General features: G+C 43.0%; 6 protein-coding genes and 1 non-coding gene across 8 annotated transcripts; 5 read left to right on the top strand and 2 right to left on the bottom strand.

Moving 5' to 3' along the window:
* Positions 1 to 6: 6 nt before the first annotated feature.
* Positions 7 to 2714, top strand: mtrf1 (mitochondrial translational release factor 1). Its single transcript, XM_069711828.1, has 9 exons — positions 7 to 514; positions 607 to 704; positions 792 to 873; positions 965 to 1072; positions 1235 to 1407; positions 1485 to 1602; positions 1739 to 1875; positions 1994 to 2092; positions 2184 to 2714. Exons 1-9 carry the CDS (start codon positions 184 to 186, stop codon positions 2319 to 2321), a joined length of 1284 nt encoding a protein of 427 aa, XP_069567929.1. The 5' UTR covers positions 7 to 183; the 3' UTR covers positions 2322 to 2714.
* A 301-nt stretch (positions 2715 to 3015) lies between these two features.
* wbp4 (WW domain binding protein 4) lies at positions 3016 to 6302 on the bottom strand. The gene is made up of 10 exons (XM_069711826.1): positions 6208 to 6302; positions 5947 to 6019; positions 5784 to 5846; positions 5211 to 5337; positions 4896 to 5102; positions 4735 to 4805; positions 4562 to 4637; positions 4186 to 4430; positions 3836 to 4074; positions 3016 to 3739 (listed from the first exon to the last, which is right to left on the bottom strand). Coding segments are annotated over exons 1-10 (1305 nt in total). The 5' UTR covers positions 6210 to 6302; the 3' UTR covers positions 3016 to 3537.
* A 265-nt stretch (positions 6303 to 6567) lies between these two features.
* trnae-uuc (transfer RNA glutamic acid (anticodon UUC)) lies at positions 6568 to 6639 on the top strand. Its single transcript has one exon. It is a non-coding gene; the product is annotated as a tRNA-Glu (tRNA).
* A 197-nt stretch (positions 6640 to 6836) lies between these two features.
* Positions 6837 to 13021, top strand: LOC138628711 (glycerol kinase). Of its 2 annotated transcripts, none has more exons than XM_069711905.1 (21): positions 6837 to 7018; positions 7406 to 7479; positions 7562 to 7668; positions 7766 to 7843; positions 7921 to 8000; positions 8152 to 8289; positions 8391 to 8500; positions 8603 to 8669; positions 8918 to 8935; positions 9901 to 9936; positions 10022 to 10089; positions 10171 to 10213; positions 10296 to 10376; positions 10498 to 10576; positions 10742 to 10838; positions 10919 to 11003; positions 11159 to 11279; positions 11534 to 11677; positions 11774 to 11860; positions 12107 to 12193; positions 12347 to 13021. In XM_069711905.1, the coding sequence occupies exons 1-21, from the start codon at positions 6926 to 6928 to the stop codon at positions 12358 to 12360; spliced, it is 1707 nt and encodes a 568-aa protein (XP_069568006.1). In that variant the 5' UTR covers positions 6837 to 6925; the 3' UTR covers positions 12361 to 13021. The 2 variants fall into 2 exon arrangements, with proteins under 2 accessions (XP_069568006.1, XP_069568005.1); XM_069711904.1 differs by having other exon boundaries at positions 11771 to 11860.
* Positions 13022 to 14242: 1221 nt separating this feature from the next.
* LOC138628710 (insulin receptor substrate 2-like) lies at positions 14243 to 18579 on the bottom strand. The gene is made up of 7 exons (XM_069711902.1): positions 18490 to 18579; positions 17680 to 17757; positions 16420 to 16927; positions 15898 to 16147; positions 15516 to 15765; positions 14838 to 15417; positions 14243 to 14747 (listed from the first exon to the last, which is right to left on the bottom strand). The coding sequence occupies exons 3-7, from the start codon at positions 16902 to 16904 to the stop codon at positions 14351 to 14353; spliced, it is 1962 nt and encodes a 653-aa protein (XP_069568003.1). The 5' UTR covers positions 16905 to 16927; positions 17680 to 17757; positions 18490 to 18579; the 3' UTR covers positions 14243 to 14350.
* cyp4f3 (cytochrome P450, family 4, subfamily F, polypeptide 3) lies at positions 18530 to 22612 on the top strand. The gene is made up of 13 exons (XM_069711906.1): positions 18530 to 18733; positions 18938 to 19082; positions 19172 to 19225; positions 19388 to 19515; positions 19905 to 20026; positions 20098 to 20244; positions 20564 to 20675; positions 20840 to 20906; positions 21209 to 21338; positions 21535 to 21668; positions 21764 to 21828; positions 21919 to 22001; positions 22079 to 22612. The coding sequence occupies exons 1-13, from the start codon at positions 18530 to 18532 to the stop codon at positions 22284 to 22286; spliced, it is 1599 nt and encodes a 532-aa protein (XP_069568007.1). The 3' UTR covers positions 22287 to 22612.
* A 445-nt stretch (positions 22613 to 23057) lies between these two features.
* On the top strand, positions 23058 to 27722 carry LOC138628713 (lymphocyte function-associated antigen 3-like). The gene is made up of 11 exons (XM_069711907.1): positions 23058 to 23310; positions 24171 to 24320; positions 24406 to 24531; positions 24613 to 24779; positions 25098 to 25197; positions 25279 to 25380; positions 25561 to 25581; positions 25894 to 25914; positions 26059 to 26085; positions 26162 to 26212; positions 26316 to 27722. Exons 1-11 carry the CDS (start codon positions 23232 to 23234, stop codon positions 26333 to 26335), a joined length of 864 nt encoding a protein of 287 aa, XP_069568008.1. The 5' UTR covers positions 23058 to 23231; the 3' UTR covers positions 26336 to 27722.
* The last annotated feature ends 156 nt before the right edge of the window (positions 27723 to 27878 follow it).

The following is a 27878-nucleotide window of genomic DNA, read 5'->3' as shown; positions in this document are numbered from 1 at the left end:
CCGTAGCTGGAAGCCACACTCCGGTCCACTAGGGGGCGCTACCGCAACCGTAGCTGGAAGCCACACGCCTTCAAACAAAACAACAACAACAAAAGAAAGGAAGAAACCACAGCAGCCATGTCCTGCTTGTAAAGACTTTATTTTACTCCATTTGTTGTTTGTTAACAAATGAATTAAAGCGAGATGCTCCTCGGTCGCTGGTTCCGGCTGCGCTCCTCGCGTGGTGTAGTTTGCGTCAGCGGCATATTAAAAGGAGGGCGGAGGTCGGCGGATCGTGCGGCCGTCCCGGAGCGCCTCTCTCACGGTGACCACACCGAGTCCGTGCAGAGGTACCTGCGGCAGCTCGTGGAGGAGCACGGGCGCCTCAGCGAGAAGCTGGAGCGCGCACACGTCCCGGAGTCGGACAGAAAAGAGCTCCTGAAGAGACGCGCGGAGCTGCTGCCTCTGGCGGATGCGTACGGGAAGCTGGAGGAAGCCCAGCAGGACCTGGAGGAAGTCCTGTCACTTCTGCACAGTGAGTGTGGCTTTTAAAATCCTGCGTTTCTCTCAGTGAGACGTGTTAAAATACCTCATTGCACATTTCTGCTTTTCATCTCCCGACTGCAGGTTGTGCCGGCACCAGAGATGAAGACGCACATCTGACGCAGCTGCTGAAGGAGGAGGATGCACAGATCTCCGGCAAGATTGTGGCCTTAAGAGAAGACGTAAGACCACAAAGAGGTGGTTCATTATTTGTGTTATGATGAATGTGTGTCACAATGAGGATGTCTCCTGCTGCGTTTGATCTGCAGCTGATCAAAGCTCTCGTCCCCACCGACCCTCTGGACTCCAGTGATGTTCTGCTGGAGGTCGTATCAGGACGGACGACGGGAGGTACGAAGGAACACGTGATTTACATGATTGTATGTTGTTGTTGTTGTTGTTTTTTTCCCCACTTTCTAATGTCTGTTTATCTGGTTTTCAGGTGACATCTGTCAGCAGTTCACCAGAGAAATGTTTGACATGTACCAGGGCTTCGCCTGCTACAAAAACTGGGACTTCGAGGTTTTTAACTTCACACCTGCAGAGTACGGTGAGTCGTATTTCTGTCTGTATTTCCAAAGGGTCGTGACTCTTGCTGCTTCCTCCTCCGGCCCACGCCGAGACACTTCCACCGAGTTTTTATGAAAATGGAGTTGATCGTTTTTCTGTAATCCAGCTCACGAAACAGGAACTGTAACACTGTGTGTTGCAGGTGGTTTGCACCACGCAGCAGTGAGAGTAGCCGGGGAGGACGTGTACAGACATCTGAAGCATGAAGGAGGAACGCACCGGGTGCAGAGGATCCCCGAGGTCGGCCTCTCCTCCAGGATGCAGCGCATCCACACGGGAACCATGACTGTCATCATCCTGCCTCAGCCGGTGGAGGTACAACTCTCCTTCTCTGTATTTATGTCTCTTGTTATCCCGGTTTTATTTTTGTCTCGTGTGTCCTGCGTTCACAGTGTGACGTCCACATCGATCCGAAGGATCTTCGCGTCGACACGTTCAGGTCTCGAGGTGCTGGCGGCCAAAGTGTGAACACAACAGACAGCGCGGTGCGCGTCGTTCATCTCCCCACCGGTGAAACACCACAAGAGTGGTTTTTTGTTTGTTTTTTTAAGCTTCTCCAGACTCGTAGTTGTTTTGTTTTCTTTGGAAACATGAATGAAAATGTCCCAGAAACATGTTTTCGTGGTTATCTCACCCTTCCCAACAGGTATTTCTGCTGAGTGTCAGCAGACCCGCTCCCAGCTGCAGAACAGAGACACGGCCATGCGTGTGCTGAGGGTCCGACTCTACCAGAGCATGATGGGAAAAGAGACGGAGCAGAGGCACACAGCCAGAAAGCAGCAGGTGAGAGAGCCTGGAAAGTGTGTGTGTGTGTGTGTGTGTGTGTGTGTGTGTGTGTGTGTGTGTGTGTGTGTGTGTGTGTCTGATATCATTCGTCCTGTTTGACCTTCGTTCGCTGCAGGTGGGCACACGCTCCCAGTCAGAGAGGATTCGAACCTACAACTTCAGCCAGGATCGTGTCACAGATCACCGCACCGGATACGTCACTCGAGATATTAAGGTTAGACACGAACGAAAGGCAAGCGTCAGCGCGTCTCCACCAGTCTTTGTCAGCGCATTTTAAAGTCGACGTCATGTGTGTCTGTGTTCAGGAGTTCATTAGAGGAGGGGAGGCGCTCGACCACCTGATCGCCAACGTCCTGGAACACGCGGAGAAGGAGGCTCTGCTGGAGGTGGTGGAGAGCAGCAGCCGGCTGAAACCACCGGAGGCCGGACGGTCCGCAGACTGACGCCCGCCGCACCTCGCCGCTCACACGGCACGGCAACGGAGGCATTTCTCAGAAACATCTTGCAGCACTGCGGCTGCCCGTCAGGACATATTTGATGTTAATGGTGCAGTTTACTGTGTAATAGTCACGTTGCAAATGCTGCTACGGAAGACAAACTTCAGCTGCTACAAAGAGGTTGTTATTTTTTATAATGAAACTCAACTTATATGTTATGTGTCCTGGTATTTACCTAAATAATATTGCAGCTTTATAAATGAGTTCTATTTATTTTGAGAACTAAACATGACGATCTTTTAAGATGAGTTAGGTGCATTTATTTGTCAGTTTGCTTGTCAAGTTGAAAGCTGCATATATAAGTGAATATACAAGTAAATATTGCGCAATCTCAATCTACCTCGTTCTCTGGCCTTGAACTTCTAATACACACCAGCAATAACGTCATAAAATACCGTAAAGAGTCCATCGTGGTTCTCTGCCAATCAGGGTGTGGTGAAACCACCTATCAGCCTCACACACTCTCACACCCTGCATGTGTGCCAGCTGACCAGCGACCTCCAATATGATTCCTGTCGTCACTTTAGCTCTTAATTTGCAGTAAATTCATGTTTTTTTTTTCACCACGACAGCCGGATGAATCCTAACTGTTGGCTTATTTTTGATCAGTCTTTACTCAGGTGGGATTGAAAAGCTTCAATTTCCAAAATACTTTCATTTATTAAGATCATATCTTCCCATCTTTAATCACTTCTATCCAAATGACAAACATTGCAACGCTGTTTCCACAACGATGATTTACTAGATTTAACCTACAAGGGTAAAAAAATACAGATGTGGAAGTACAATAAGTTTTTGGAATTGCTTCTTGTATCTACGCTTACTAGACTTACTTACAAGGCTCACATTAATTATCAGAAAGATTAAAGATTATCATACTTTCTGCTGATTATACAACTACCATTATGACAGAAAAAAAATATACAAATTGTCCAGTGGGTAACATTTTTAGGATTAGAAAAATATTTAAGTTTTAAGAAACAGATTTGAGATTTTTTTTTTTATATGTTTCTGTGAACAATTTGTCTTTAAAATATGGAAAAGGAAAAAAAAATACACTTCAAAAATCAAAACTGTACATCAAAACGTCAAACGTTCCTAGAAAAAGAGTTTTATTGGTGTAAAAGTCTCTTTCTGTTGCGTTCTGGCTTGAATTCTTGGTTCAGTCGTCATCGTCTCTCTGTCGGAAGCTCCTGGATTTGCCGTTCTGTGTCTTGTTTTTCCTGAACGAAGCCGGTCCGCCTTCCTCTCCCAGGGAGGTGATGATGCGCTCCTTGAACTTGGGCTTGGGCTCCGGCGGCAGGTCGGTGGGAGCGCTGACGGCGCTTCTCTCCACTTTTGGCAACTGTAAGTCCACTTTTGCACTGGAGAGAAAAAAGAAGAAGAAATACAGCGTCTTCAGTAGCTACTAGCACACGTATCCTATCGGGCTTCTAATTAAACAGGTTCTCGTCACTTACTATGGATCCTCCACTTGCTTGATCTTTTCCCAGACCCCATATGGATTGACACCTTTTGGCCGTTTGGCCCGTATCTTCCATATTGTTGCTGGTTCCTGTGTCTTCTGAGGCTCAGCTGTTGTGCTTTGGACCACCTCCTCCTCCTCTTTCTTTTTTTCTTTGTCATCCTCTTTTGGAGAATCATCAGTGGTTTTATCTTCTCCTTCTTTTTCCTCGGCGTCGGACTCTGCTTGTCTTTTCTAAAAAAAAAAGAGGAAAACTGTCGAGGTTTTTTCTACACAGAATTGTGATGAGCGGAAGTTTAAAAATGATCCTTCTGAAGTCTCGTTGAGTGACGGGACTCGTCTCACCCTGAAGCTGATCTTTGGGACTTTGGACTGCTGGTCTGTTTCCTCTGGGACTTCAGCCTCCTGAGATGCCGGCGCCCCGTTGGAGCTCTCCTCTCCTCCTCCTGAGAGCGGCTCCGGCTGAGGGGTCGAAGGCTCCTCCCGAGGGGTCGAAGGCTCCTCCCGACTCTCCACCTCTTTGTTGGACTCGGAGCTGGACGCAGACACCTCAGTAGAGGCCACGTCTGCTGGGTTCTTCCAACTGGACTCTTGAGAGGTAAAAAAAAAAAAAAGAATGTGATTACCAGGCATTATCTCCATAAAGAAAAGGAAATAAAATCCAGAAATGCAGCAGATTTAATAGTTAATTACAGTAAACTAGATTAAAAAGATGTTCCACCTCCAGTCACTGTGTTGTAGTAGTATGTGAAACCATCAGGACTGACAGCTTCCATCCAAGCACAGCCCGGAGAACTCTGAAGAGAAACACAATGTTGACATATAAATGCAAACCCCGTTTAAAATTAAATGAATATAAAAACTACAAGATGCTGCAGACTAGAAAATAATTACGTTAGTTTGTTCAGACTGTGCAGAGGCTGAACTCGCTCCGTGGAAAACCTCCGGTTGGCTCCATTGAGACTCTGTTGTTTAAATACAAAGACATGAATTAAAATGTGTGCGAATACTGTGGATATATGTTGGTTAACAAAGAGCAAGTGTGATTTCCTCACCTCCAGTTATTGTGTTGTAGAAGTATACGTGTCCGTCATCTGACCGCCCTTCAACCCAAACCTGCATGTTTCTTTGCTCTCTGGGCCTTTTGTTTACTTTCTGTTCTTTCTTCTGCCGTTTCTTGGGCTGCGGTTGTGCCTGAGGTTGCGGCCTCGGCTTTGGTTTTGTTGGTGCCGGTGCCGGTGCCGGTGTCGGAGAGCTTGATCCTAACACAAAGATACTTCATTTAAATATTATTAAAAGAGCAAAGACTCCTCTTGAGGAGCTCGCAGGTTGCATACAATTATTATTATAAATAAATATCCAACATTTACCGTCTGCTTCCCTTTCTATCCTCTTCAAATCTTCCTGATATGCCTTCAGCGCAGCCTCCTCCATCGCCGCGAACTCTTTAGACATACGCTCCTCCTGTTTTGCCTTTTCGATGCTCTTCTTCTTAATCTGCAGACGGAAAGATAGTGCGAGGTGAGTGGCAGCAGCTAGTAGCCAATAAGAAGACAGCTTTACAGTCGTGGTAGGAAAGTCTGGACCTTATCTCTCCTGCCAGACATGTATTTATTAGCTGTTATTAGTCGTGTATGTGTGTTTCACTGAGGACCCTTAATGATAAATACTGTATGATATATGTGCAGTATAATCTCTCTCTCTCTATATTTTTTAAAACTACATTTCTGAGAACGTAAAGAGATAATTTTGATATTTAATCTGAATGTAAAATTAGATTTATTTATTTTTTTACTCAGCGAAGGTACAAAATAAACTTCAACTGCAAACCAATCAACATTAAACAATATAATTATGCTTATTTATGAAGAAAATATGATGTAAACAGCCACAACTCCCTGCTTTAAAACCGATATATATATATATAAAATACATGTTATTACCTCTGAAATTTTGGCAGCCACATTTTCTTTGTGGTTCTTCCCTCTTTCGTGGAACTCGACGCTCTGCAGAGCAAAAACAACAAACAACAAACAACATCAGCGTAACGTGTCAATATATTTGTCCTCGTAAACAATAAAACTTGTTATCTGTAGACCGACTCACAGGTTTGTTGTCCGCAATCCAGCACTTACAGTACTGGCAGAACTTCCTTGGCTGGGACTTCCAGTAGTCAGCCCTGAAAATGCACCAAACTATTATTATTGTTGTTATTATTGTTATTATTAACACGTGAAAGAGTCAAGATTGCCTTTAGCCTGCAGAGCTAACGTTGCTAACTGGTTGAATTCCTGGGCAGGGCAGAGTAATTAACAGTATGTGTTACACATCATAAATATATACATGTATATATCTCTCATTACTTACATTTTAAGCCTGTGTGGTCAAAACACAACGACGAGTTTACTTGGAACCAAATATAAAGGAAACCGCTTCACACATTTCAAGAATGACAACACTGTCCGTTGGTGATGGCGTCATAAGCAGTCGCCGCACAAAGGAAAGCCGGTAAGATAAATTGGAAATAATGCAGGGAAAACGTCAGAATAAAAAAAAATATGCATATAAATTCATAAGTTTTCAAGCTTAACGAGCTACAGGGTTGCTAAGACCACCAAGGTTTATTAGGAGGTCAGTAAAAAGTTACGCGGTGTGTTTTAATGAATAACGAACAAAAGACGCACGTGTTCAGGACATATCGAGATTATTCGTAACAGTGTCGCATCGTCCCATATGGTCTAGCGGTTAGGATTCCTGGTTTTCACCCAGGCGGCCCGGGTTCGACTCCCGGTATGGGAACGCCTCTTTTTTTTGTTTGGGTCTTTTCTTCTAAAATGTAATATAACAGATGTTCAAACCCCCGCAAGCAAAGACAACACGAGTTTTATGATTTTTGATCCTATTTGGGTAATGCATATTAACAACGACATGTTTTGGATTCGCAAACCCGCAGATGAGTGCGTCATCACTCAGGGCCAGAGAGTCGTTACGTTTGAATGCGGCGACTGACCCACCGTCTGAACCACCCGAGTTTGCGTGGAGCCCTGAGCCGCTTTGCCGGCGGGTGGTAATCGGTTTCCTGCCCATGAAAGGCACCATGGCTGCGTCCTCACACCGGATGATGCTCGGGCCGCTGGTTGCTGCCATCGACCAAGGCACAAGCTCGACTCGGTTTTTGGTAAGACGAACCGGGGCGGGACGGGACGGGACGGGACGGACTCCTCACCGGAGGTGTGACGTCGTCATGTCTGCATCATAAACGTGTTGCACCCGCAGGTGTCCTTGGGTGCATCGTGTCCAGCATATGTCTTAATAACTGAGATTAAAGTCTTGTAAACAGATTTAAAAAAAAAAAAAAAAAATTTTTATATATTTTTCTGATTTAAAAAGTTCAATATTTCCTAATCTGCTTTCAATTTCTCCTTTTACAATTTTAATTGCAGTATAGTTTATTATCAAATTGGATTTTCTTTCAGCACCAACCGTGACTTCTTGCACAGATGTAATTTTTAACTGGTGATAATTGTTGAGACTGTTGACACCGGCTGTTTTGGGCTGTTTGAAGGTGTTCAATTCAAAGACAGCAGAGCTCCTCAGCCATCACCAGGTGGAGATCAAGCAGAGCTTCCCCAAAGAAGGGTGAGTGAGTCTGAATCACGTACGTTCCCAAACAAATGCACCCTGAATGTAAAATGATTTCGCCCTGTTTTTGTTTTCCCAGATGGGTGGAGGAGGACCCCAAAGAGATCCTGCAGTCGGTGTACGAGTGCATGGAGCGGACGTGCGAGAAGCTGATGCAGCTCAACATCGACATCTCGAACATCAAAGGTATTCGGAGGAGTTACCGTGAGCTGTTGAAGCGGCGCTTCGTCCGCATATCAAATCTTTAGTGAATTGTTGCTCGATTGTTTTGTTTTTTCTTCAGCTGTCGGAGTGACAAACCAAAGAGAGACCACGCTGGTGTGGGACAAAGAGACGGGGGAGCCCCTCTACAACGCCATCGGTAATGCTGTGAATCTCTTTGCTTTTAGTGAACTTAAGATCGAACTGCTTCTGATTTGCGGGTGCTTGTTTGTTCAGTGTGGTTGGACCTGCGGACTCAGTCGACGGTGGAACGTCTCATCAACAAAACTCCCGGAAGGAATAAGAACCACTTGAAGGTGCAGGCTGTTATCTGATTGTTATCTGATTGTTTTCAATTGCTATTCCTTTTTTATTATTATTATTTTTTTAATATCCCATTAAATGTAATACCGATTTAAGAACTTTGCAGTCTTGCAGCCTTTTTGACTTGTTTCTGTCGTCCTGCAGCATAAAACGGGGCTCCCCATCAGCACTTACTTCAGCGCGGTGAAACTCCGCTGGCTGATGGACAACGTGGACGAGGTCCAGGAAGCCGTGGAGTCGCACCGCGCCATGTTCGGCACCATCGACTCCTGGCTCATCTGGGTAATAATGAGCCGTTAAGTGAGACGTTCCTCCGTCGGGATGGCGAGGAACTCACCCGATGTGTGATGTGTGTGTGTGTGTGTGATGTCTGGCCTCACCAGTGTTTGACAGGAGGTAAATCCGGCGGCGTCCACTGCACAGACGTGACCAACGCCAGCAGAACCATGCTGTTCAACATCCACTCCATGGACTGGGACCCGGAACTGTGCAAGTACGACAGCTGACCTTCGATCTCGCCTGTCGGTTCTTTGAAAGCTTGTAAATAACAACCAGCCTCCGACACCCAAACCCCAAATCCTCCGCCTCCCCTCAGATATTTCGGTGTCCCCATGGAGATCCTGCCCCGGGTGAGGAGTTCGTCAGAAATATACGGCCTCATGGTGAGCAACGCCAAAATCCACTTAAGCCTACTTACAATTTCACTGTGAGCAGCGTTAATATGAACTATTAATCTTAATGATGTCGCTGCTGTGTCCAGTGTTCAAAACAGCCCACTAATAAGATACGTGAGGTTTGTTTATTTTATGTTTTCGTGCTCTCACTCTGTTGAAGTGCATGAAGTTTGACTCAGAAATCCTTTTAGGCATCTTTTCTGTGTGTGCCATTGTCTCTCTTCTCTCACTGGTAGAAAATATGTTCTAGCCGGGTAAGTGACACTCGCCATCACTATTTACTCCTCCTCATGCAAAAAAAAAATTAACCCGCCCTGCTTCTCAACAACACGCCATCACGCAGTGCATTTCCAAACATCCAGGTGAAGGCTCATGTTATAAATCGTTTTATGTAGAAAGCAGTAGGTTTAATAAATTATTATTTTTTTTTTAAAAGTCTGATGAAACGTCATAGAATTAATATTCGAACGCAGTATTTGAAGTGTAAATAACAACATGACATCGTACACACAGTACAGGCTCCTTTGGAAATGTACTGGATGGTCCCCCTCCATCCCTCATCGCTTCTGTGGTGGCACGCTACTCAGCCGGTTGTCATGACGCCCTCAGCTTTCTAATCAGGCCCTCGTCCTCCGCCACGTCCCATCACATCTTCTAAATGTCTTCACTCTTTGGCGGTTTAATTTCATCGACTTTCTCTTCTCTTTTAAAAAAATAAAATCTGTCCAAAGGGAAAGCTGCACGTAGGAGTGATGACATTTTAATTAAAGCAGGTTCACACTCACCATTTTTGTGTTCCCTCAGTGTTTTCACTTTGCTTTATTTATAAATCCTGTGGTAGAAATGAAAATAGTTCAGTGTATTTCTGTTATTTGGCCTCGTAGTCAAATAACGAGTGTATTTTCAGTGTCAGGACGACGTTGTTGCTCATAGTGATGAGAAAAAGATGGTTTTTTTCATAGATTTTTGTGAACTTACGTTTTTCTGTTGGTGGTATTTTAGCATCAAATATGCACGCAGGTGTTTGATTTTATATGTCTGATAATCGGTCCTGATAATATCAGCTTCTACTTAACATAACAGACAATTCACGTCTTTTTTAATTTTTAAGTAATAATCCATTGTCAAACATGTTACGACCAGAAGTAAATCAAGTTATAGCAGAAACAGAAAGTTCCCATTCACTGACTAAACATGGTTTTATGATCTTTTATGACAGAAATCAGGGGCTCTTTCAGGTATTCCCATTTCAGGGGTGAGTTAATCTCAGTTTTTTTACGTCACCAACATTGTCACGGTGCTTCATGTGCAATAAAATCTCTGTATTTTATTGTAAACAGTGTCTTGGGGATCAGTCAGCAGCTCTTGTCGGACAGATGTGTTTCCAGGACGGGCAAGCTAAAAACACGTACGTGACTTTTGAGCTTCTTCAGTTCATGGCTTCTCCTTTGTTAGAAATCCAGCTGAAAAGGTTTATCATCTGTTGCAGGTACGGGACCGGCTGCTTCCTCCTGAGAAACACTGGATCCAAGGTACTGGAGACTTGGAACGAAAAATACTAACATCTGCACGCATTTGCATACAGTGACATTTTTCCTGTGTTGTGTTTTTCAGCCTGTGCTGTCAGATCACGGTCTTCTGACCACTGTGGCCTACAAACTGGGTCGGGACCAACCGGCCTGTTATGCACTAGAGGTACATTATAACATACTAATTATTCTTAATTAAAATGTGTAAACAGTCAAATAATAGTTCACATATTGGTACTAGTTTTCTGTGTGTCAACCTTTTTGTTTTTTCTGCATCTTTTCTGCAGGGCTCCGTGGCCATCGCAGGAGCTGTGGTCCGTTGGCTGCAAGACAATCTCGGGATCATCGGATCATCGGAGGAGCTCGGTACGTCCTCCTCCTCCTCCTCCTCCTCCTCCTCCGCATATTCAGGGCTGTGGTGTCATGTCATGTCTCGATTATCTGTAAAAGATGCAACAAACAAGTGCAAGCATTTCAAGGAGCTGTTATTAGTAACATCCCACTTCCTGTCCTGTTTCTGTCCCTTTACAGAGAAGTTGGCTGCATCAGTCGGCACGTCCTACGGTTGCTATTTCGTTCCTGCGTTTTCGGGTCTTTACGCGCCTTACTGGGAGCCGAGTGCGAGAGGGTACGACCACCAGCTGCTCCGTAGTGTGATCAACATCTCGCAGCGCATGCCCTCTTAACAACTCTCTCTCCGTGTCACAGGATCATTTGCGGGTTAACTCAGTTCACTAATAAGAATCATCTGGCGTTTGCGGCACTAGAAGCCGTCTGTTTCCAGACACGAGAGGTGAGAGCTTTCTCCTGCTCTGATTGGTCCTCAGAGAAATGTCCTGCACCAGCTTCATGAAGTGAAATAAGTGTCTCGTCAGTGTTTTTTTGTTTTTTTTAATTTGTTTCGATGCAGGTTTTTATACATTAATTGTAAGATCTGTTTGGCTGCAGATACTTGACGCCATGAACCAGGACAGCGGCATCCCGCTGACTCAGCTCCAGGTCGACGGAGGGATGACGTCCAACAGGTTGCTGATGCAGCTGCAGGCCGACATTCTCTGCATCCCTGTCGGTGAGACGTCCTTTCATTTCCTGTCTCACTTTTTTACATCAGAGCCACGTGGTTCCATATTAAACAAACTGGCCGTGACCAAACTGGTGAGTTCTCCCTGGCACAAAATTGCCTCTAGATTCTTTCAGACCGTCTCCAGAATGCAACCCAAAACACAGCTCGGTGCTTTAGTGTTATTCTAACGAAGAAAAGTCTCCGTACTTCTACTGACTGTCGTTATCACCTGTAAATGTCGCGTTCATTGTTATTTCCAGTGAAGCCGTCGATGCCGGAGACGACGGCGCTCGGTGCAGCGATGGCAGCCGGGTCAGCGGAGGGGGTGAGCGTGTGGAGCCTGAACCCGGAGGACCTGAGCGAAGTCACGTCGGAGAAGTTCGAGCCGCAGATCAACCCAGAAGGTAACGGCGTGCTGCCGACGGGACGACGACGACGACCATGCCCTGCGTGTCATCAGTCGCTGCTGCTTTATACAAACTTCTCTCTGTGCTCAGCAGAAAGCGAGTTTCGGTACGCGAGGTGGAAAAAGGCGGTTCAGAAATCCATGAACTGGGAGACGACGGAACCTGTGTGTAATGGAAACGGTCAGATATTCACATTATTATCATTATAAACTTTATTCATGTTAAGTTTTTCAAACAGAATTACAATGTGCTTTACAAGACAAATAAATGCCCAAATATTAAAGGACAAGTTCACATATTTTATAGTCTATCTTAAAACACGCCCATATTTACATTTAAATCTACAATGCTGATCTTCAGTCCTCCCGAGTCGTACCATAATAATTGTTTGAGCTTTGAAAATTGTTTCCGTGTCCAACTTTAAAGGTGAAACCAGTATCTTCAGCAGCGTCCCGCTGGGCTTCTACATCATGGGCAGCATGTTGATGTTAGTCGGTGCGAGATACATCGCAGGTCAGTGGCTCCTTCAGGATGTCTGTCATTTAACATGTAGGAAACAATATAAAAAGAAACGTAAGGTTAGAATAAACCATATTAGATTTGATGTCCTCAAAATAACACCTGCTCTCCTTCGCCATGTTTCTGTCCACATCGGGTCACAACCAGGCTCAGAGTCCTGAAGGCATTCAAGCAAGCAGAGAGGAGAGAGGAAACCTTCACTCTTCATGGTGAAACACTACTCTCGTTGCACTCTTTCCCAAAAACCATCCCAGAAGAAAAGTAGGAAATCTGGATGACTTTGAACGGTTTAATGGGGCTTTTTCATGATTCATCTCACTGGTTTTTTTCCCTCTCTATGGTAGACAGGAATTTAAGCAAGAGTGTGCATGCAGTATTTCTCTTTTTTTACTGGGTTGATATGGTATGAATTTCCGAGCTTGTGTATGTAATCAATGGTAATTCAGATTGTTGTTGTTAATGTGTCCACAGCTGCGTGTCCTGAAGTACGCTTGTCTAATTTGCATTACTTCATTGTCGTGGTCCTTTAACAATCATCTTGTGATGTTTTGTTGTTAAAGATCTGCCATTTTGAGCAACAGGAGGTTTTTTTTCCAAGCACTTTATATTTTTCCGCTGTGCACTAACAAGTCTATATATATACAGTATATATATATATTTTTGAAGAGGTTGGGATTTTGGCAAAGACCGTGAGTTAGTCTGTAGTTATAAAAGAAAGAAGGATGTTGCTTTTAGTGTGAACTTCTACATGAATGTTTGTAAAAACTGTAAAATATGTTTTCTGTAATGGCAAACATGCAATTAAAGGCGAAGATGAATCGATTTCTGTGTTATCAGATGCTGCGGCTTTAATTCCTTACGTGGTTACATGATGTTTGAAGTCAATCTGTGCCTCCTTTAATGTCTTCAACACAGGCTGGACATAACGGCGGCCGGATAATTAAATCAGGTGTGTTTGCATGTAAAAAAAAATCATAATTTGTTCGAGAAGTGTAGTGAAGTAAAACCACAAAGTAGCAGGAAGTGGACGTGCTCTTGCAGTACTTCTACAGTACAGTGGCGAGACACAAAATCTACAAATTTAAAAGGCATTCAACCAAAGTAAAGACTGAAATAGCCCCTCTACTTTAATAGCCTTCCAGCAGGTTGAGAATTTACTTTGCAGTTCACTCTCCCGACCAGCAGGCGGCAGTGCCGCATATTGTCTTGCAGGTGCAGCTCAGCTGGCCGGAAGAGAAAACGGAGGGAGGAGGTCCATGCGGGCACGTGTGTTTGTTTGGGAGGGTTCATCAAGGCTCGTTTTCCCATAACAACGAAGGTAAGCTGCATTTTCTTGCCTATGCAAAAGAGTAGACCTTTAGACTGACGTGTCTTTGTGTTGCATTCACTTAATTAGCGTTTATTTAACATTTAACAGTGCAAATAGATTCGACTTGAAAAAGTGGGATGGGTTTAAATAGTGTGACGTCATGTCACTTCCGTAAACATCAATTAGTTCTTGACATATGGGAAATAAATATACAGTTTGCACATATCGTATTTAATATTGTCAGAGTTGCAGGTTAAATTCCTCAGAGCACGTGAATACTGTCCTCTTTATTGCGCAATCCTGTTATTTATATATATATATATATATATATATATATATATTTTTAAGTGAAAACCACTTATCTACAAGAGTTTGTAATCTTGTATTTCTCAAATTAATTCAATCTTCCTGAATGTATTGTGAAAAATCCACGTGGTTGTCACAGGACAGTCACGCTAAAATTATGATGCATTACTGTACATTAAAGAGGATACAAAATAGTTCAAATCAGCAGTTAAATCTGGGCAGTTTTCAGTCTTAGCTTTGGATGTTTGACTGAAATATAATCAGACACTTTTTCAGACAAACAAAACTTTATTTTTCTCAAACATATACTCCAGTATGCAGTGCAAGACATTAAAGGTAAGTTTCTTTTTACACGTGCACTTTCACATCAAGTGTGCAACATGCAAGTGTGATTAAGTGAAACAAGTGCCTGCAACAATCTGAGTGAAATATTCTCATTCATCAAGTTCAATACTTCATGGCCTGTGACAATAAAGTTATTTTCTGTGTCAGAATAAATAATCGGTTTCTGTTGAGACATAATTTAGTACAAACACTCAGGATCTATCTTTAGCTCGAAGGCATGATGGCAGACATGATGACAGCCAAGTTCTTCTAACGGCAAACTGATGCGGTACAACTATGAGTCGACTAAAGCGGCCTGGATGAGAATTCAGACTCTCCGCTCTCTGCTGTGGCCTCGTACAGTCTGGTCTGCTCGTGGTCATCAGGCCGCATCCATCAACACTCCTCCCAGGACCAGAACTGGCTCTGGTCTGTGCTGGTTGTTCCTGCTGCCTTGCGTCATCCTGTGCTTGAGCGGAGCAGCCAATGCTCATCTGTGATTGGTCAGCTTCTGTTCCTGACCGTTGGACTGACGTCACAAGCCAGCGTTGCGGACTGTGTTCGTCCGTCCGATGGCGTGACGGGTGCAGAGGGGAGTTCGCCGTGGAGCTAAAAGAACACAAGTTGTATTTATTGGTAACTTCATGGTAAATTTTGAGGCTTAAACTTGCCGTGTGTCCTGCAAAGTGTCCTAAGCACCTGTTGAGTGATGTTTGAAGGGAAGAGGAGGAGATGGAGTGAGCCGGCCGGTTGGGTTTATGTGGGCTCACCATGGTCACATAATCATCCCGAGATAACACAGAAGTGCTGGGGCTGACCTGCGGGGACATGATCATGTAGCCGGGCACTTCCTCCTCCTCCTCCTCCATTGGCTCCCTGCCCTGCACCTCACAGACTCTACCACTGCACTGGTCTGTTTTCATTTCCATGTAGCTACCAGGTTCAGGCACAGCACTCTGCTGGGCTCTGGAGGGGCTGAGACGGGAGGTGAAGCTCGGGGTAGATTCAGGATTTGTGTGGTCTGGTTTGCAGGGCCTCAGGTCACACTGTGCTGGACTAGTCTGCATGTCATGGTTTCTGGGGAGCAGGGCCTGGGGACCAGGTGGTCTCACATTCACGGGCTTATCTCTGTATTTGGGTCTGCAGCGTTTTGAGGCCAGTAGGATGTGAGTATGACTGTGACTGGAGGTTGGTGAGCGGCTGAAGTCTGGAAGAGCTTGTAGTGTCCGGACCATCTCCCGAACCACCTCATGAATGTGCTGGGCCAGAGCTGGGTTTCCTGTGCATAGCAGGGATGAAAGGGATCAGTCTCACTCACATGTTGAGGCACATCACTGTAAAAAATATACATCACTTTTAATTTTTTTTTTAAATCACCGTGGTCTCTCGCTTCCATCCAGATCTCTCCAGGGCCGTTCGGTGCCGACCTGCCGAGCTCCAAGAAAAACAAGCCATCCGAGTGGCCGAAGCGCCGAACGCTCAACAAAGGTATCGAGACAGACGGCAAATCATTGCGTGCACAAACTCGGACCAAGATGAGAAACGTCGCAGTGAGGCAGAGCCGGCTCTCCCCTGTGAGGGACTTGGAACTGCCCAGACCTCTGGGCTTCACCGTGACGGGCCACACCTTTGACCAAAGTGAAAGGAGCAGAGGCAGCAAAAGCTTTATACCCAATAAAGAAGCGATCGTACTGAAAGAGGTCTTTTAGTTTATTTATGTCCACTGTATGTGACAAAAACAATAAACTTCTGGACCAACCTCTTTGAAGAAAGCCGAAGGGGACAGCGTGCAATACCCATCGTCCTCTTCATCCGCCCCGTCTCCATGCTCTTCATCCTTCTGCTCTTCCTCCATCAGTTTCTTGATGGCCAGGTACCAGTCTTCTTGTTCCCGCTGATCCTCCATCACCACCATCAGGGTCTGATCCTTGGCATACAGCGCCACCATGTGGCCTTTCCAGGAACTGCCAAGCCGACTGGCACCGAGGCAGCAGCGCAGGTAAACTACCCTGGGAAACAGGATATTATTATAGATTTGAACGTTCCTTTAGTTACCTTCCTTATGCTTCCTTATGCACACTGAAACTATGGTACTTAATACTATAAAAATGAGTCACTAATCAAATGACAGCAAAATGTTAAATAATGCACAGAGAGTGTTTTGGTTCCAGGGTTACCGAGCTGGTCATTAAGGCTGATTAAAATAGCTGATTTTATGAGTTCATGCATGCTGCCAAACCTCGTTTAAGCCCTTTGATGAGTTGTAGTTACTTTTACTAACCCTTGCTTGCTCGAGCTGAACATCGCAGCTTTACCAGCAGACTTCTCCGTCGCCGTGAACTTCTCCTGGTTCTTGTACCACTCCAGTCGGCTCGGCCCGGTGTGACTTCCTGCTCTCAGGACAAAATACCTCCTGTGGTTCCGATCCAGCTTCCCCAGGTAACCTTGTTTCACCACGTCGCTCTGAGGCCCGGAGGAGGTCATGAAGGTGCCAACGAGAGGAGCCAGAGGGCTGCAAGCTCGGCGGGTGCAGGAGAGTTCCTCGTAGGATTGAGGCGAAGGACATTCGCTCAACAGCATCCCGATGCGACGGTCTCTGCGTGCCTCATCCTGCCCCGTCAGAGGATCATCCCAGGGAGGCGGCACAGGAGACCCGACTCGCAGCCACGTCTGGGTGGAGCTGCAGGAGCGAGACGACAGAGGGGAGCAGGAAGCAGGTAGCGATCTCCTTTGGTTGGCACACCTGTCATCATGCCCTTCTGCCATTTTGTTTATGTCGAGCTGAAAACCTGCCGCATGTACACAGGAGGAAGAAGGAGTAACTACGGTCTGCTGTGACACTAGACTATCATTTTTTGAAAGTCTTGTGACTAGAAAAATCGGCTGGGTGGAAAAACTAAATGCACATCAGACATAAAATCTTGAGCCAGACTTTAAGTTTACGTCACAGAGTCAGTGTGGCCACTTCACTTTTAAAGAACGCAATATCTGCCAAATTACAAAACTATTTCCTGCTCTTCAAAAGCTTGTCTGAGACCGTGCAGAAAATAAGATCCATTTGTAAAAGAGTATTTCAGCACCTACAAAAATTTGTTGTCACTTAACCAATTTCAAAACAGCCCAAATAAGGTCTTATAATTATAATTATTATTTGTATTAACCTCTCTTATTTATATTATTCGGGTAATGCAATTGGACATTAAGATTTTCAAAGACAAGCAATTATATTAAAATCCAAATGTATAATTTGGAGTTTAGAGTAAAATAAAGATTCCATCTACATTTAAAATCATGGTTCATGCTGTTTTCTTCAAACATCAATACCCAATGATAAAATTTTTTTTTTTTTCATATTAATCAAACAATTTTTAATCTGACCAGATACTAGCCTATACAAGTTGTAGTGTTACTATTAAAAACATATATGGAAAAACAAATGTTTATGGACAAATTCCAGCTCCTTCCGGAACTGTTGAAATATCGGTCGCTAATTAGTTAAACGTGCAAGTTAACAAGCCCTGTTTGGATAAATTAAACTTACATGAAACTGACAGGTGTAAACATTACACCTGGAAACGTGCACTGCGTCGCATGCTTTCAGCCTTTCGTTTCAGGATGCCTGCAAAAGCCAAGCAGAAATCACATTTTCAGTGACTTCTGGCTTTGACCGGCAGGTGAACCAGGTGTCAATCAGTGTGGCCTTCAGGAGCGACTTCGTAAAAGCAATCACTCAGGTAAGGAACAATTTAACAACTCGATATTTTAAATTCTCAAGTAAAAAAGAAACCTGCCAGCATATAAAAATCTAATTTTATGTTTCAATAAGCTATAAAATATATTTTGAAAACATCTAACTAATCTGTTGATGTACAGACCGATTGCTATTTTTAAAGGAACTTCTCACAAAGTTTACAAGAGAAAAAGACCATTAATATGTAAATGAAAATAAACAAAAATCATTTACATCCAAAGGGTGAAGAGATTAAGTTTCCTCATGAGCTTAAATTAATTGCTCAAATTAAGAACTAATGATTGAAAACAAAGGGAGAGATGACAATAAAATCTTTAATTGAGACTTATGTTTTTTTATTTTTGAGGTTTAAAGCTTCTACAAAGTTTGTTTAAAAAGTCACAGTTTATTTCTTGAGTTTATCTTCTCCTTTGTGTCTCCATGTCATGTGATGATCTGGAAAATACCTGATTATTTTTCCAAGCAACAAGGAAGTGGTGTTTCACAATAATTACAGAAGTTGTTTCTGTTGAAATAATTGCAATAACCGCTGGATCGGTTTCTGCATGTTTCTACATAAACAGCTGTCACGCCCACAGCCACAGCAGGATAAATGCTCACCTGAAGCTCCGGGGATTACTTTCTGACCTTCTGCACCAGGATGGCTGTCCTCCAGAGTGTCCTCTTTCAGGTCCTCAGCTGGACGGGCCTCTGCCTGGTCCTGAAGGCAGTCGGTACAGGACTTGTTGCTATGGTTGCGGTTTGGACTGCCAGGCTGCTGTTACGTCACGCCTGGTACACTCACAGGTTGTCCTGCTTCAGCAAGCCACCAGCACACTCATGGCTGATAGGCCACCTGGGTCAGGTAGGACACACTAACATTATCTACAATCTGGGCATGCTTGGTAAATAGTGACACAACGTGAACAGGAAAACCCGTGTGGGATGCTCTCTTTACAATAAAATGCTCTCTGAGAATCTAGCAACCCGCTCACCTTCACACTGTATGACTGCGGTCATCAGTGCACGTCTTTAAGATTGGTTTCAGGGTAAAACCTTTGTGCCTCAGATGCAGGGCACCGAAGAAGGCCTCCTGCAGGTGGACGACTTAGTGCGGACGTACAAACACTCGTGCGGCTGGTTCATCGGTCCTTTCTATCACCTGGTCAGACTCTTCCACCCTGACTACGTCAAACCTCTGCTGATGGCACCTGGTGGGGTAACAAACCACGGAAACAAACAGCGCAGCGACCTCAACGTTTACATCGCTTAATGTTCTTCTTCTTCCATTTACGTCTTCAAGCCGACATCACAGTGAAGGATGAGCTCATCTATGACCACCTGCGTCCGTGGCTGGGTGAGTCAAACACATGTTGCTCTGATCAACGTCCAGTCAGTTTGAATCACCGCTTGTTTCATGTTTCAGCACACTTTCGTGTAACAAAACTACAGTAGTTATATAGTCACATGACACTGTTCTCAACCACCAAGTGTTATTCATCTATGTCTTGTGTCCCAGGAGAGAGTCTGTTGATAAGCAACGGGGAGGAGTGGGCTCGCAGGAGACGACTGCTGACTCCAGCTTTTCATTTTGACATTCTGAAGAGCTACGTCATCCCATTTAACTCCTCAACTAAAACCATGCATGTAAGACACACACATGCACAGCACACACAACTGTGTCTTTGACATTTAATTTACACATCTGTAAAATGGCTGCAAAACCATTGGTGTCTGCATCAAAAACTGCACATAAAAGGACGATAGTGGCGAGCTCTACGTCATTGTTAAAACGTAAAGTCTGCCCATCTTTAAATCAGAAGAGTAATTGTGAATCATTGTAGTTAATTTGGCTTTGTACGATATAATTTATTATCCTGGCTTTGTGGTCATGATTGTATCAGAGTGATTTATTTTATGTGCACACGGCTACAGGCAGCATTCAAAATGCTGAAGTATAATTTAAATCTCGGTTAGTTTCTGTGCAGAAGCTGAAACTCGTGTCCTGCATCTCCCTCATTGTTTCTGTGTTTCAGGAGAAGTGGCGCCGCCTGGTGGCAGAAGGCAGCAACAACATAGAGATGTTTGACCATGTCACTCTGATGACACTGGACAGTTTACTGAAATGTGCCTTCAGCTACAACAGCAACTGTCAGGAGTGAGGAAACACAATTATTTCAACCCACATATCCTATACTGCACTGTACTGAAGAAAAATCCTCTCTGCAGGATGACCAGTGAGTACGTGTCAGCCATAGTGGAGCTCAGCGACCTGATCATAGACCGCCGGCAGAAGATTTTACACCACTGGGACTGGATTTACTGGAAATCACTGCAGGGCAAACGGTTCAGACAGGCCTTAAGCATTGTACACACGTAAGTGCACTGGTTTGACCTTTTGACCTTCCTGCAAGTGTGATGACACACTAATACTGCAAAATGGTGAAAACCAAGCAGCTACTGAAACATCTGTTACTGATTATCTTCTTTTTCTCATGAAATAATGTTTATAATCAGTTCTATTGAATTGTAATTTTCTAGGTCACCACCTTTTCAAGTGCAGTATCACACAGTAACTCACAATATGCTATATTAATGCATAATAAATTATTTCTAATCTTCTTTGATAATATATTTAAAATCCGCTCTAGTCGTGTCTATTTTTGTTCTACTGTATTCTGTCCACGGTTTGCAGGTTCACCAGGAAAGTGGTTCAGAAACGCCGTGCCCTGATTGACCAGCAGTCTAATCTCACCACAACACCACGGAGGAGGAAAGATTTTGTGGACATTATACTGCTGACAAAGGTGGGACAGAAGAAGACATGTAATTAATATAATCAAATATAATTTAAGCAGCATGATGGAAGCAGATGAGAAAAGGCTACCAATTAGATTATTTTAAAAGACCAAGGACTGTAATGTGAATCTGTATTACTGATAAATATTGTTTTAAAATGTGTGCATTGCAGGATGAGAACGGAAAAGGCCTCACCGATGAGGAGATACAGGCCGAGGCCAACACCTTCATGTTTGCAGGTGAGATGCAACATTTACTAAACATCGTACTCTGTGGTGACGAATGTCAATTACAGGAAAAGGATAGCGGCTAAAATATAGTTTAACAGCAGCACAAGCAAAGAGTCATAACTAACATGACCGAGGTGGTGAACAGACAAAATAATATCATAGAAATAAAGAATGAATGTTGTCTTCCATCAGAAAGTTACACAGTCTTACTTTAAAGCTGCAGTTTAAAGTTTGTTACCTTCGTCTTAGTTGACAGTACAAGTACCCGGACACTTTTAAAATAAGATGAAATGCTCCTACCGTTTCCACAGGTCATGACACAACAGCCAGTGCGATTTGCTGGACGTTCTACAATTTAGCGCGCCACACTCACTATCAGGAAAAGTGCAGGCAGGAAGTGATGGATCTGATGAAGGGACGAGATGAACATGAAATAGAGTGGTCAGAAAACACACACACACACACACACACACACACACACACACACACACACACACACACACACACACACACACACACACACACACACACACCCCTTTATCCATCCATGAAACCAGATGAACAAATCAGTTAAATTCCTGTTAAAATGATCAAATACTTACAGTATGTGTGCACTTCCACGTCTCTTGATCTAAAGGGAGGATCTTACCAACCTTCCCTTCATCACCATGTGCATCAGAGAGAGCCTGAGGCTCCACTGTCCTGTGCAGGCCGTAACGAGGAAGTACACCCAGGACATGGCGCTGCCGGGGGACTGCACAGTACCAGCGGGTGACGAGCACACTTAAGAAGCTGTGTTTTGTCAGTTTGTGATCACCTTTCGACTCAAAATACTTTCTTTTTTTTTTCCTGTGAACTTTCCCAAGGTGCAATCTGTTTGGTCAGTATTTATGGAACACACCACAACCCTGCTGTCTGGAAAAACCCACATGTAAGAAGTTGACGAAATAATCTGAATTTGATTCCTACTTTGGGATAAATCTGTCATGTTAAATCTGTATGATCTCTACTTTCTAACCAGGAGTTTAATCCTCTGCGTTTTGACCTGACCAACGCAGAGCCCCGCAACGCTCACTCCTTCATCCCCTTCTCCTCAGGCCCCAGGTTGAGTTTTATCATTTAAGCGCCGACTATAAGTCAGGAGTGTATCGGTAGAGAAAATAACCCACGTCTGTTCACAGGAACTGTATCGGTCAGAAGTTTGCCCTGGCAGAGCTGCGAGTGGTCGTGGCGCTGACCCTGCTCAGGTTTCGTCTGACCCCGGGGGTGAACCCTGAGTTAGGCAGCAGCTCTGCTGGAGTTCGCCGTCTCCCTCAACTGGTCCTGCGTGCCGAGGGAGGCCTGTGGCTGCAGCTGGAGCCTCTGAACTTGGCCCAACCTGAAAGATGAATGATCCAACAAGATGACATGTTCACCTGTTTTATAATGAGACAACAAAAACACAGAGGCTCTGGATTTACAGCTTGAAGTTATTACAATGATTTTTATTCAGCTTCTAGCAGCATTTTTAACATTTATTTCCGACAAAGTACTTTGTTGGTCTTCTTTCTCTTTTTAATTTTTAATTTTTTTAATTTATTTATTTTTTAATTTTTTTTATGTAAACGTAAGGTAATATGATAAATTGCATACTGCAATGTAAGCAATACACTGATGCAACTTTTTGTGCTTTATTTCACTGCTGGTACTGTTTTACTGTGTTAAATTTGGTTTAAATAAATCATGACTGAATAAATAAACGCATCTACAGAGTGATCTCTGGGTTTGGGTTGGTTTTAGAAACGATTTGTCCCTGAATTGACTGATTCAGGACAAGTTTGGGCCCATACTTTACTCTATAAGAGACAAAATATGAAGTATTTATTACACTCCTATTTATCAGATTACACTGTGGTGTAATTACGATTTAAAGAAAGTTATTTTTCTGTCAAGTGTTGGCTGCAGTAAACCGGCAGGGGGCGTAGATTTGCCGCTTTGAATCTGGAATTATTACTTTAATATTCTTTTAAAAAGTTTATTAAGCATCATATAAAGTTAGTTGCATTAGTATGAAAGCTTTTATTTTGAGGATCCAACAATATAAACAGTACAAAACAATCTTTGTAGATATTAGTATTTATGTAATGGTAATAAATAATACGGGGGGAGGCGGAGCCTGTTGAAGGTGGTTTCAGTTTAACTTTCACTTTCAGACCTGATTTCTCTCATCTCATTATATCGGTTAAAGCCAGGATGCTGAGACTATAGTGAGTTTAGCCGTTAACTAACGTTGTCTGACATGTTTCTTTGGTTTCTGTGGATTTCTCCTCGTTTCTGACTGTTTACCAGACGAAGATGAGCCCGTCTGTGACTTGCATGCTGGTGTGGGTCGGCTGGTTGGTTGTTATTTTAGCTGCTGGGACTGGAAAGGCCGGTGAGTTTACAATTCAAAGCTTTCTCTAAACCGAGTTGATTATGCATGATAAAAAAAAAAAAAAAAAGAAGTTTTTTTCCTGTTTGCTGTGGATTGTTTCTCGGTGCTCCAGTTTCCCAAATGTCAGACTCCACCCAAACCAGATCAGCGTGCAGAACCAGCTAGTTTACCACACTGCTGCAGCTCAAGACAACAACACACAGCACTGCAGTATAAAGTAGAATACTTTGAAGAATAGAATAGTTACAGAACAGTTAGTAATAGAATAGAATAGAATAGAATAGAATAGAATAGGGGCGAACAGATTGGATAGAAAAGAATAGGATAAGAAATGTAATAGAAAACTATTGACTTGAACATCAAATAGAGCATTAATTGTGATAAATTGTAACATAATTTAATAGGCTACTACAGAATTCAATAGAAACAAATAGAATAGAAGAGTATAATTGAGGAGGATGAAAAAGAAATAAAAACCTGAGTGCAGTCCGCCACAGAATAATTAGGATTACATGCAGATTAGTCTCCTGGACTCTGTCACTGAACATGTTCTAACATTGAAAAGTAAAGTAAAGCTGCCTGCTTCAAGATGCAGCTTCATGTCAAAGACTGCTAAAACTAAAGGCGTAGTCGATGACACACCTGGCTTTCATTTTAGAAATACTGAGTTGAGCACTATTCGGAGTAAAACTTGAACCCTCATTATGAGACACTTGTGTAAAATGAGTCTAAAGATTACTGGCCAAAAGGAAACAGATTAACCTCCATTATCTAAAATCTGACTCCAGTCAATTGAAGGTCCATTTAAAGGATGTTTGGGTGATAAGAGCAGCCCACTGAGCTCTGTCTTGTCCGTGAAGTTGATACAGTCTACGGGAAACTGGGTGATGAAGTCGACCTCGTACCTGCCTCTGAAACGGGCATCATCACCAGCATCACATGGAAAGACAATCCTAACATCGCGATACTGTGGGATGGAACAGTTATGACAAAATACCGTCATTTTAAAGGTAAACCGTGTCTTTTAATGTGGCCGTATTTTCAATAACGTGTGACTTTAGTTGTAAAGCCGACACTGTCCGTGTTTCTTTAAAGTTCGCGGCCGCCTGAACACATCAAACGGAGTGATGACAATCACAGCCCTAACTCACCACGACAACAAAATGTACACGCCAGAGATCAACAACGTCGTGGGCACGCCAATACGACTCATAGTCATCTGTAAGTGAGTCCGTTACACAGTTTGATTAAGTGAAGCAACGTGGAGATTTAAAAAATAAAGTCTTTTTCCAATGACATCAGCTCCGGTCCCTTCACCTTCTGTCACTGCATCCTGTGATGAGGAGAAGATCACATGTAATCTGACCTGCGCTGGAAACACCAGCGGAGCTGAACCAGTCACCTACAGATGGAGGTCCGATGATAAGGAGATGTCAGTTTCATCTGACAACTGGCTTGTCATTGTTAAGGTACTGTTTATATAGTGGGAGGAGTTTTGGTCGGTATCTTTGTGGCTGTGCTGATTCGATTAATCAATGAATAGACTAAATTAATAAGTAATAAACTGAGAAAATAAACTTTATAAAGTCATGAAAATAAATATTGGTTCTTTTCTTTCTGTTCATGTGATTCAGCTCTTTTCCTATTATTTATTTGATTGGTTGTAAATCTAAACATGCTGAAGGCTCCCCCCCCCCCCCCCCCCCCAAAAAAAAAAAAAAACAGTTTAAAAAGTGAATGTGTTCAATAAATAAATGGTAATATTTACTTTTTCACCGCTCTTCCAGGAGAATGATTCAAACATGACGGAGGTCAGCTGTGAGCTACGGAATCCGATCAGTCAGGAGAGCAGTGAACGCATCGCCAACCCTCTCATCAGCACCACTTGTGAGTTATCACTGTAAAACATCAAACTCTACAACAGAAGAGTGCTCCCATTAAAAATCACTCATCGCTGTCATTTTCCAGCCGCCGTCGTAGGGGATCTGAAGATCTACTCAGGACTCGTAGTCTTCATCTGTCTGCTGAGCGCCGTGCTCCTGCTGGTTGTCGTTCACAGATTCAAAGCAGGTGACAAAGCAGAAGACTGTATTTAATCAGCATAATAACATTCAGCATCAGCAGTTAAGCTTTGATTTATACAAATAAAATCTGTTTCATTTGGATCACTTACCTGCACTTGTATCTCATTTCAGACTGATAAAGATGGATGTAATCTCAGATTGTAATCACTCTGTTGATTTCTTGCAGGGATGTGGTTCTTCGAAAAAGGTAAGAAAAAAAAAAAAAAGATTTCCGAGTCAGAACAGTAAAAGTTGTTTTATACAGTTTTGGGTATTTTCGATTCAAACTGTGAGCTGCAGTTGCTCCACATCTAAAAATACACGACAGGTGCTGGTGACAGAAAAAAAACTCAAGAGGAAGCGACCTGTTAATATGTGTAACCCACTGGTCCAAACTAGAGCTTGTTAAATGAAAATATGAAAACATCAAGAAAAGTTTGTCAAATATCAAATTATTCTGACATCTTGTCTGCAGAATTAACCAACATATTAATTCTCTGTTGTATTTGTCTCCCTGCAGCTTCCATGCCATGGCAACCAGGTCAGTAACAACCAGAGCTGCTATTACTGCTCTTATGTCTTAAAAATCTTGTTTGTTGCTTTAGAAATAAGATCATCTTCTGGTTCTTCTGTGCTTGTACCTGCTGTTTACATCACTGCTCTTGTTTGTTTTCCACCTCTTCAGGCTTCTGGAAGAAAGACGAGATGCAGCGTAAGTTCGTCAGTCAATGGTCTGTATTTATTTTAAGTTAAAAGTTAACATCTTTATGTTCATATTGTTACAACAGCAACAGAGTCTAACGGCGCCGCTGGTCCTTCACACAAGGGACAACAAGAGGGTAAGATGCATCCACTAACAGCTATCACTGTGGCAAAAGGTTTTGGTGTTATTAGCAGCAATGGGTGACTCATTTAATCTTATTTCCTTTTGTCGTCTGTCAGAGGAATACGAAATGCTATAGATGGCCAAACAACAACCTGTCAAGACCTGAAACGGAAATGTTCGAAGAAACAGCAAACAGAATTTCACTACAACAAAAAAACTTTAAATAGACCAGAGACTGGGATCAATGCAGTAACTAAAACATATTATTGAAACTTGAAAAAGGAGATTTTTGAGGGATCGTGTTACTTGATGAAGGTTTTTGAAGCCACAGAACTTGAATGTCAAGATGTTTTCAAAAGGCAACACTATTTTAACTAGCTGTTACAACTTAAAGTCATTTTTTAAAAGACACTACAAGGAAAAATGAAAAAAGGCAATTAGAATAGAAAAAAAACAGGCCGATAAGCTCTCACTAAGGGGCAGATCTTCCTGAGCTTTATTTCTAGAGTCCGAGAGAATTTAAACAATACGAGGAAGCCCAGGAAAATGTGTCTTCTCGTAGCGGACATGCATACCTGACACGGACCGGCACCTCCAGCTCATTAAACCAGTGGGTGGGGGGGTGGTTTGTAATTTGGTGGAGAACATTCATGCGACCTCGCATTGTTGGAGAACAGGTTTGTCTGTGTTGAGGAGGAGCTGAACTGACCCGACGTGGGAAAACAGAGGTCATTGTGTGGATCATCCAACAGGAAGAGCTTTGTCCAGTACTCCACCACTGACTCCTCAGCTGCACGCCAGTGTGTGTGTGTGTGTGTGTGGCAAATGCCCAAATTCAATCTTCCTGTTCTTATATTTTTTTGTCATTTAATTTCTATTATCATTTATGCAAACTTACACCTTGCAGAGGGCACTGATGTTTTTTTAGTGTTTTTTTTTTTTTAGCTCTTTATCGTTTTTAACTGTGAAGTTAAAGTGTTTGAATACTTATACAGTAGATGTGTCTTTAAAATGGACAATGCGTTTGTTTTTCTACTTAAGTTTTCTCTTCATCTAATTTTAAAAGAAAAGTGAAAGGATGAAGACTTTTGGTTACGAGAGACTCATTCAAGGTCAAACTGGCTTTAGTGTCAGATTATTCGTGTTATTAACACTACAAGCAGCACTACTTCATTAAACGACCGTTACTGGATTTTTGGAGCTGATACCGTTAATGAGAGAAAAAAAATCAGACTGACAATTATTCTTTAAATATATCCTGCATGTACATGTTTTAAACAACCTCAAATACTTGTGTAAACATGTGTAACAAAAATCTGGAGGCATTTACTTTATTTTCAAGTTTATTTCAATGAGAATTAAACTGCAGCGCTAGGAACACTACAGAATTTCTACGTTTTAGACAAAAGGCACTGACAGATTTGTACCCTGGTATTTATTGTGGATTGTTGTTTGAGGATTTTTTTCTTTTTTTATACGAGCTATAGTAAATAAAATCGACTTTCTTTTGACCTATTTTCACTAATAGTAGAAATAAGATCATCTTCTGGTTCTTCTGTGCTTGTACCTGCTGTTTACATCACTAATAGTGAAAATAAACCACTATACTAAATAACTAAATAGAATATGGAGCATTTGAAGCTGCACAATTAAAGTTTGGGGAGTCTTAAATTATGAGA

The sequence above is a fragment of the Brachyistius frenatus genome, unplaced genomic scaffold, assembly GCF_029030835.1.
Source record: "Brachyistius frenatus isolate BFR_SWC_R1_liver_20210118 unplaced genomic scaffold, ASM2903083v1 Contig_103, whole genome shotgun sequence".
NCBI classification, from domain to species: Eukaryota; Metazoa; Chordata; class Actinopteri; family Embiotocidae; genus Brachyistius; species Brachyistius frenatus.
Note: the sequence above shows the minus strand (reverse complement) of the source record. Positions and strands in the feature narration are given on the sequence as shown.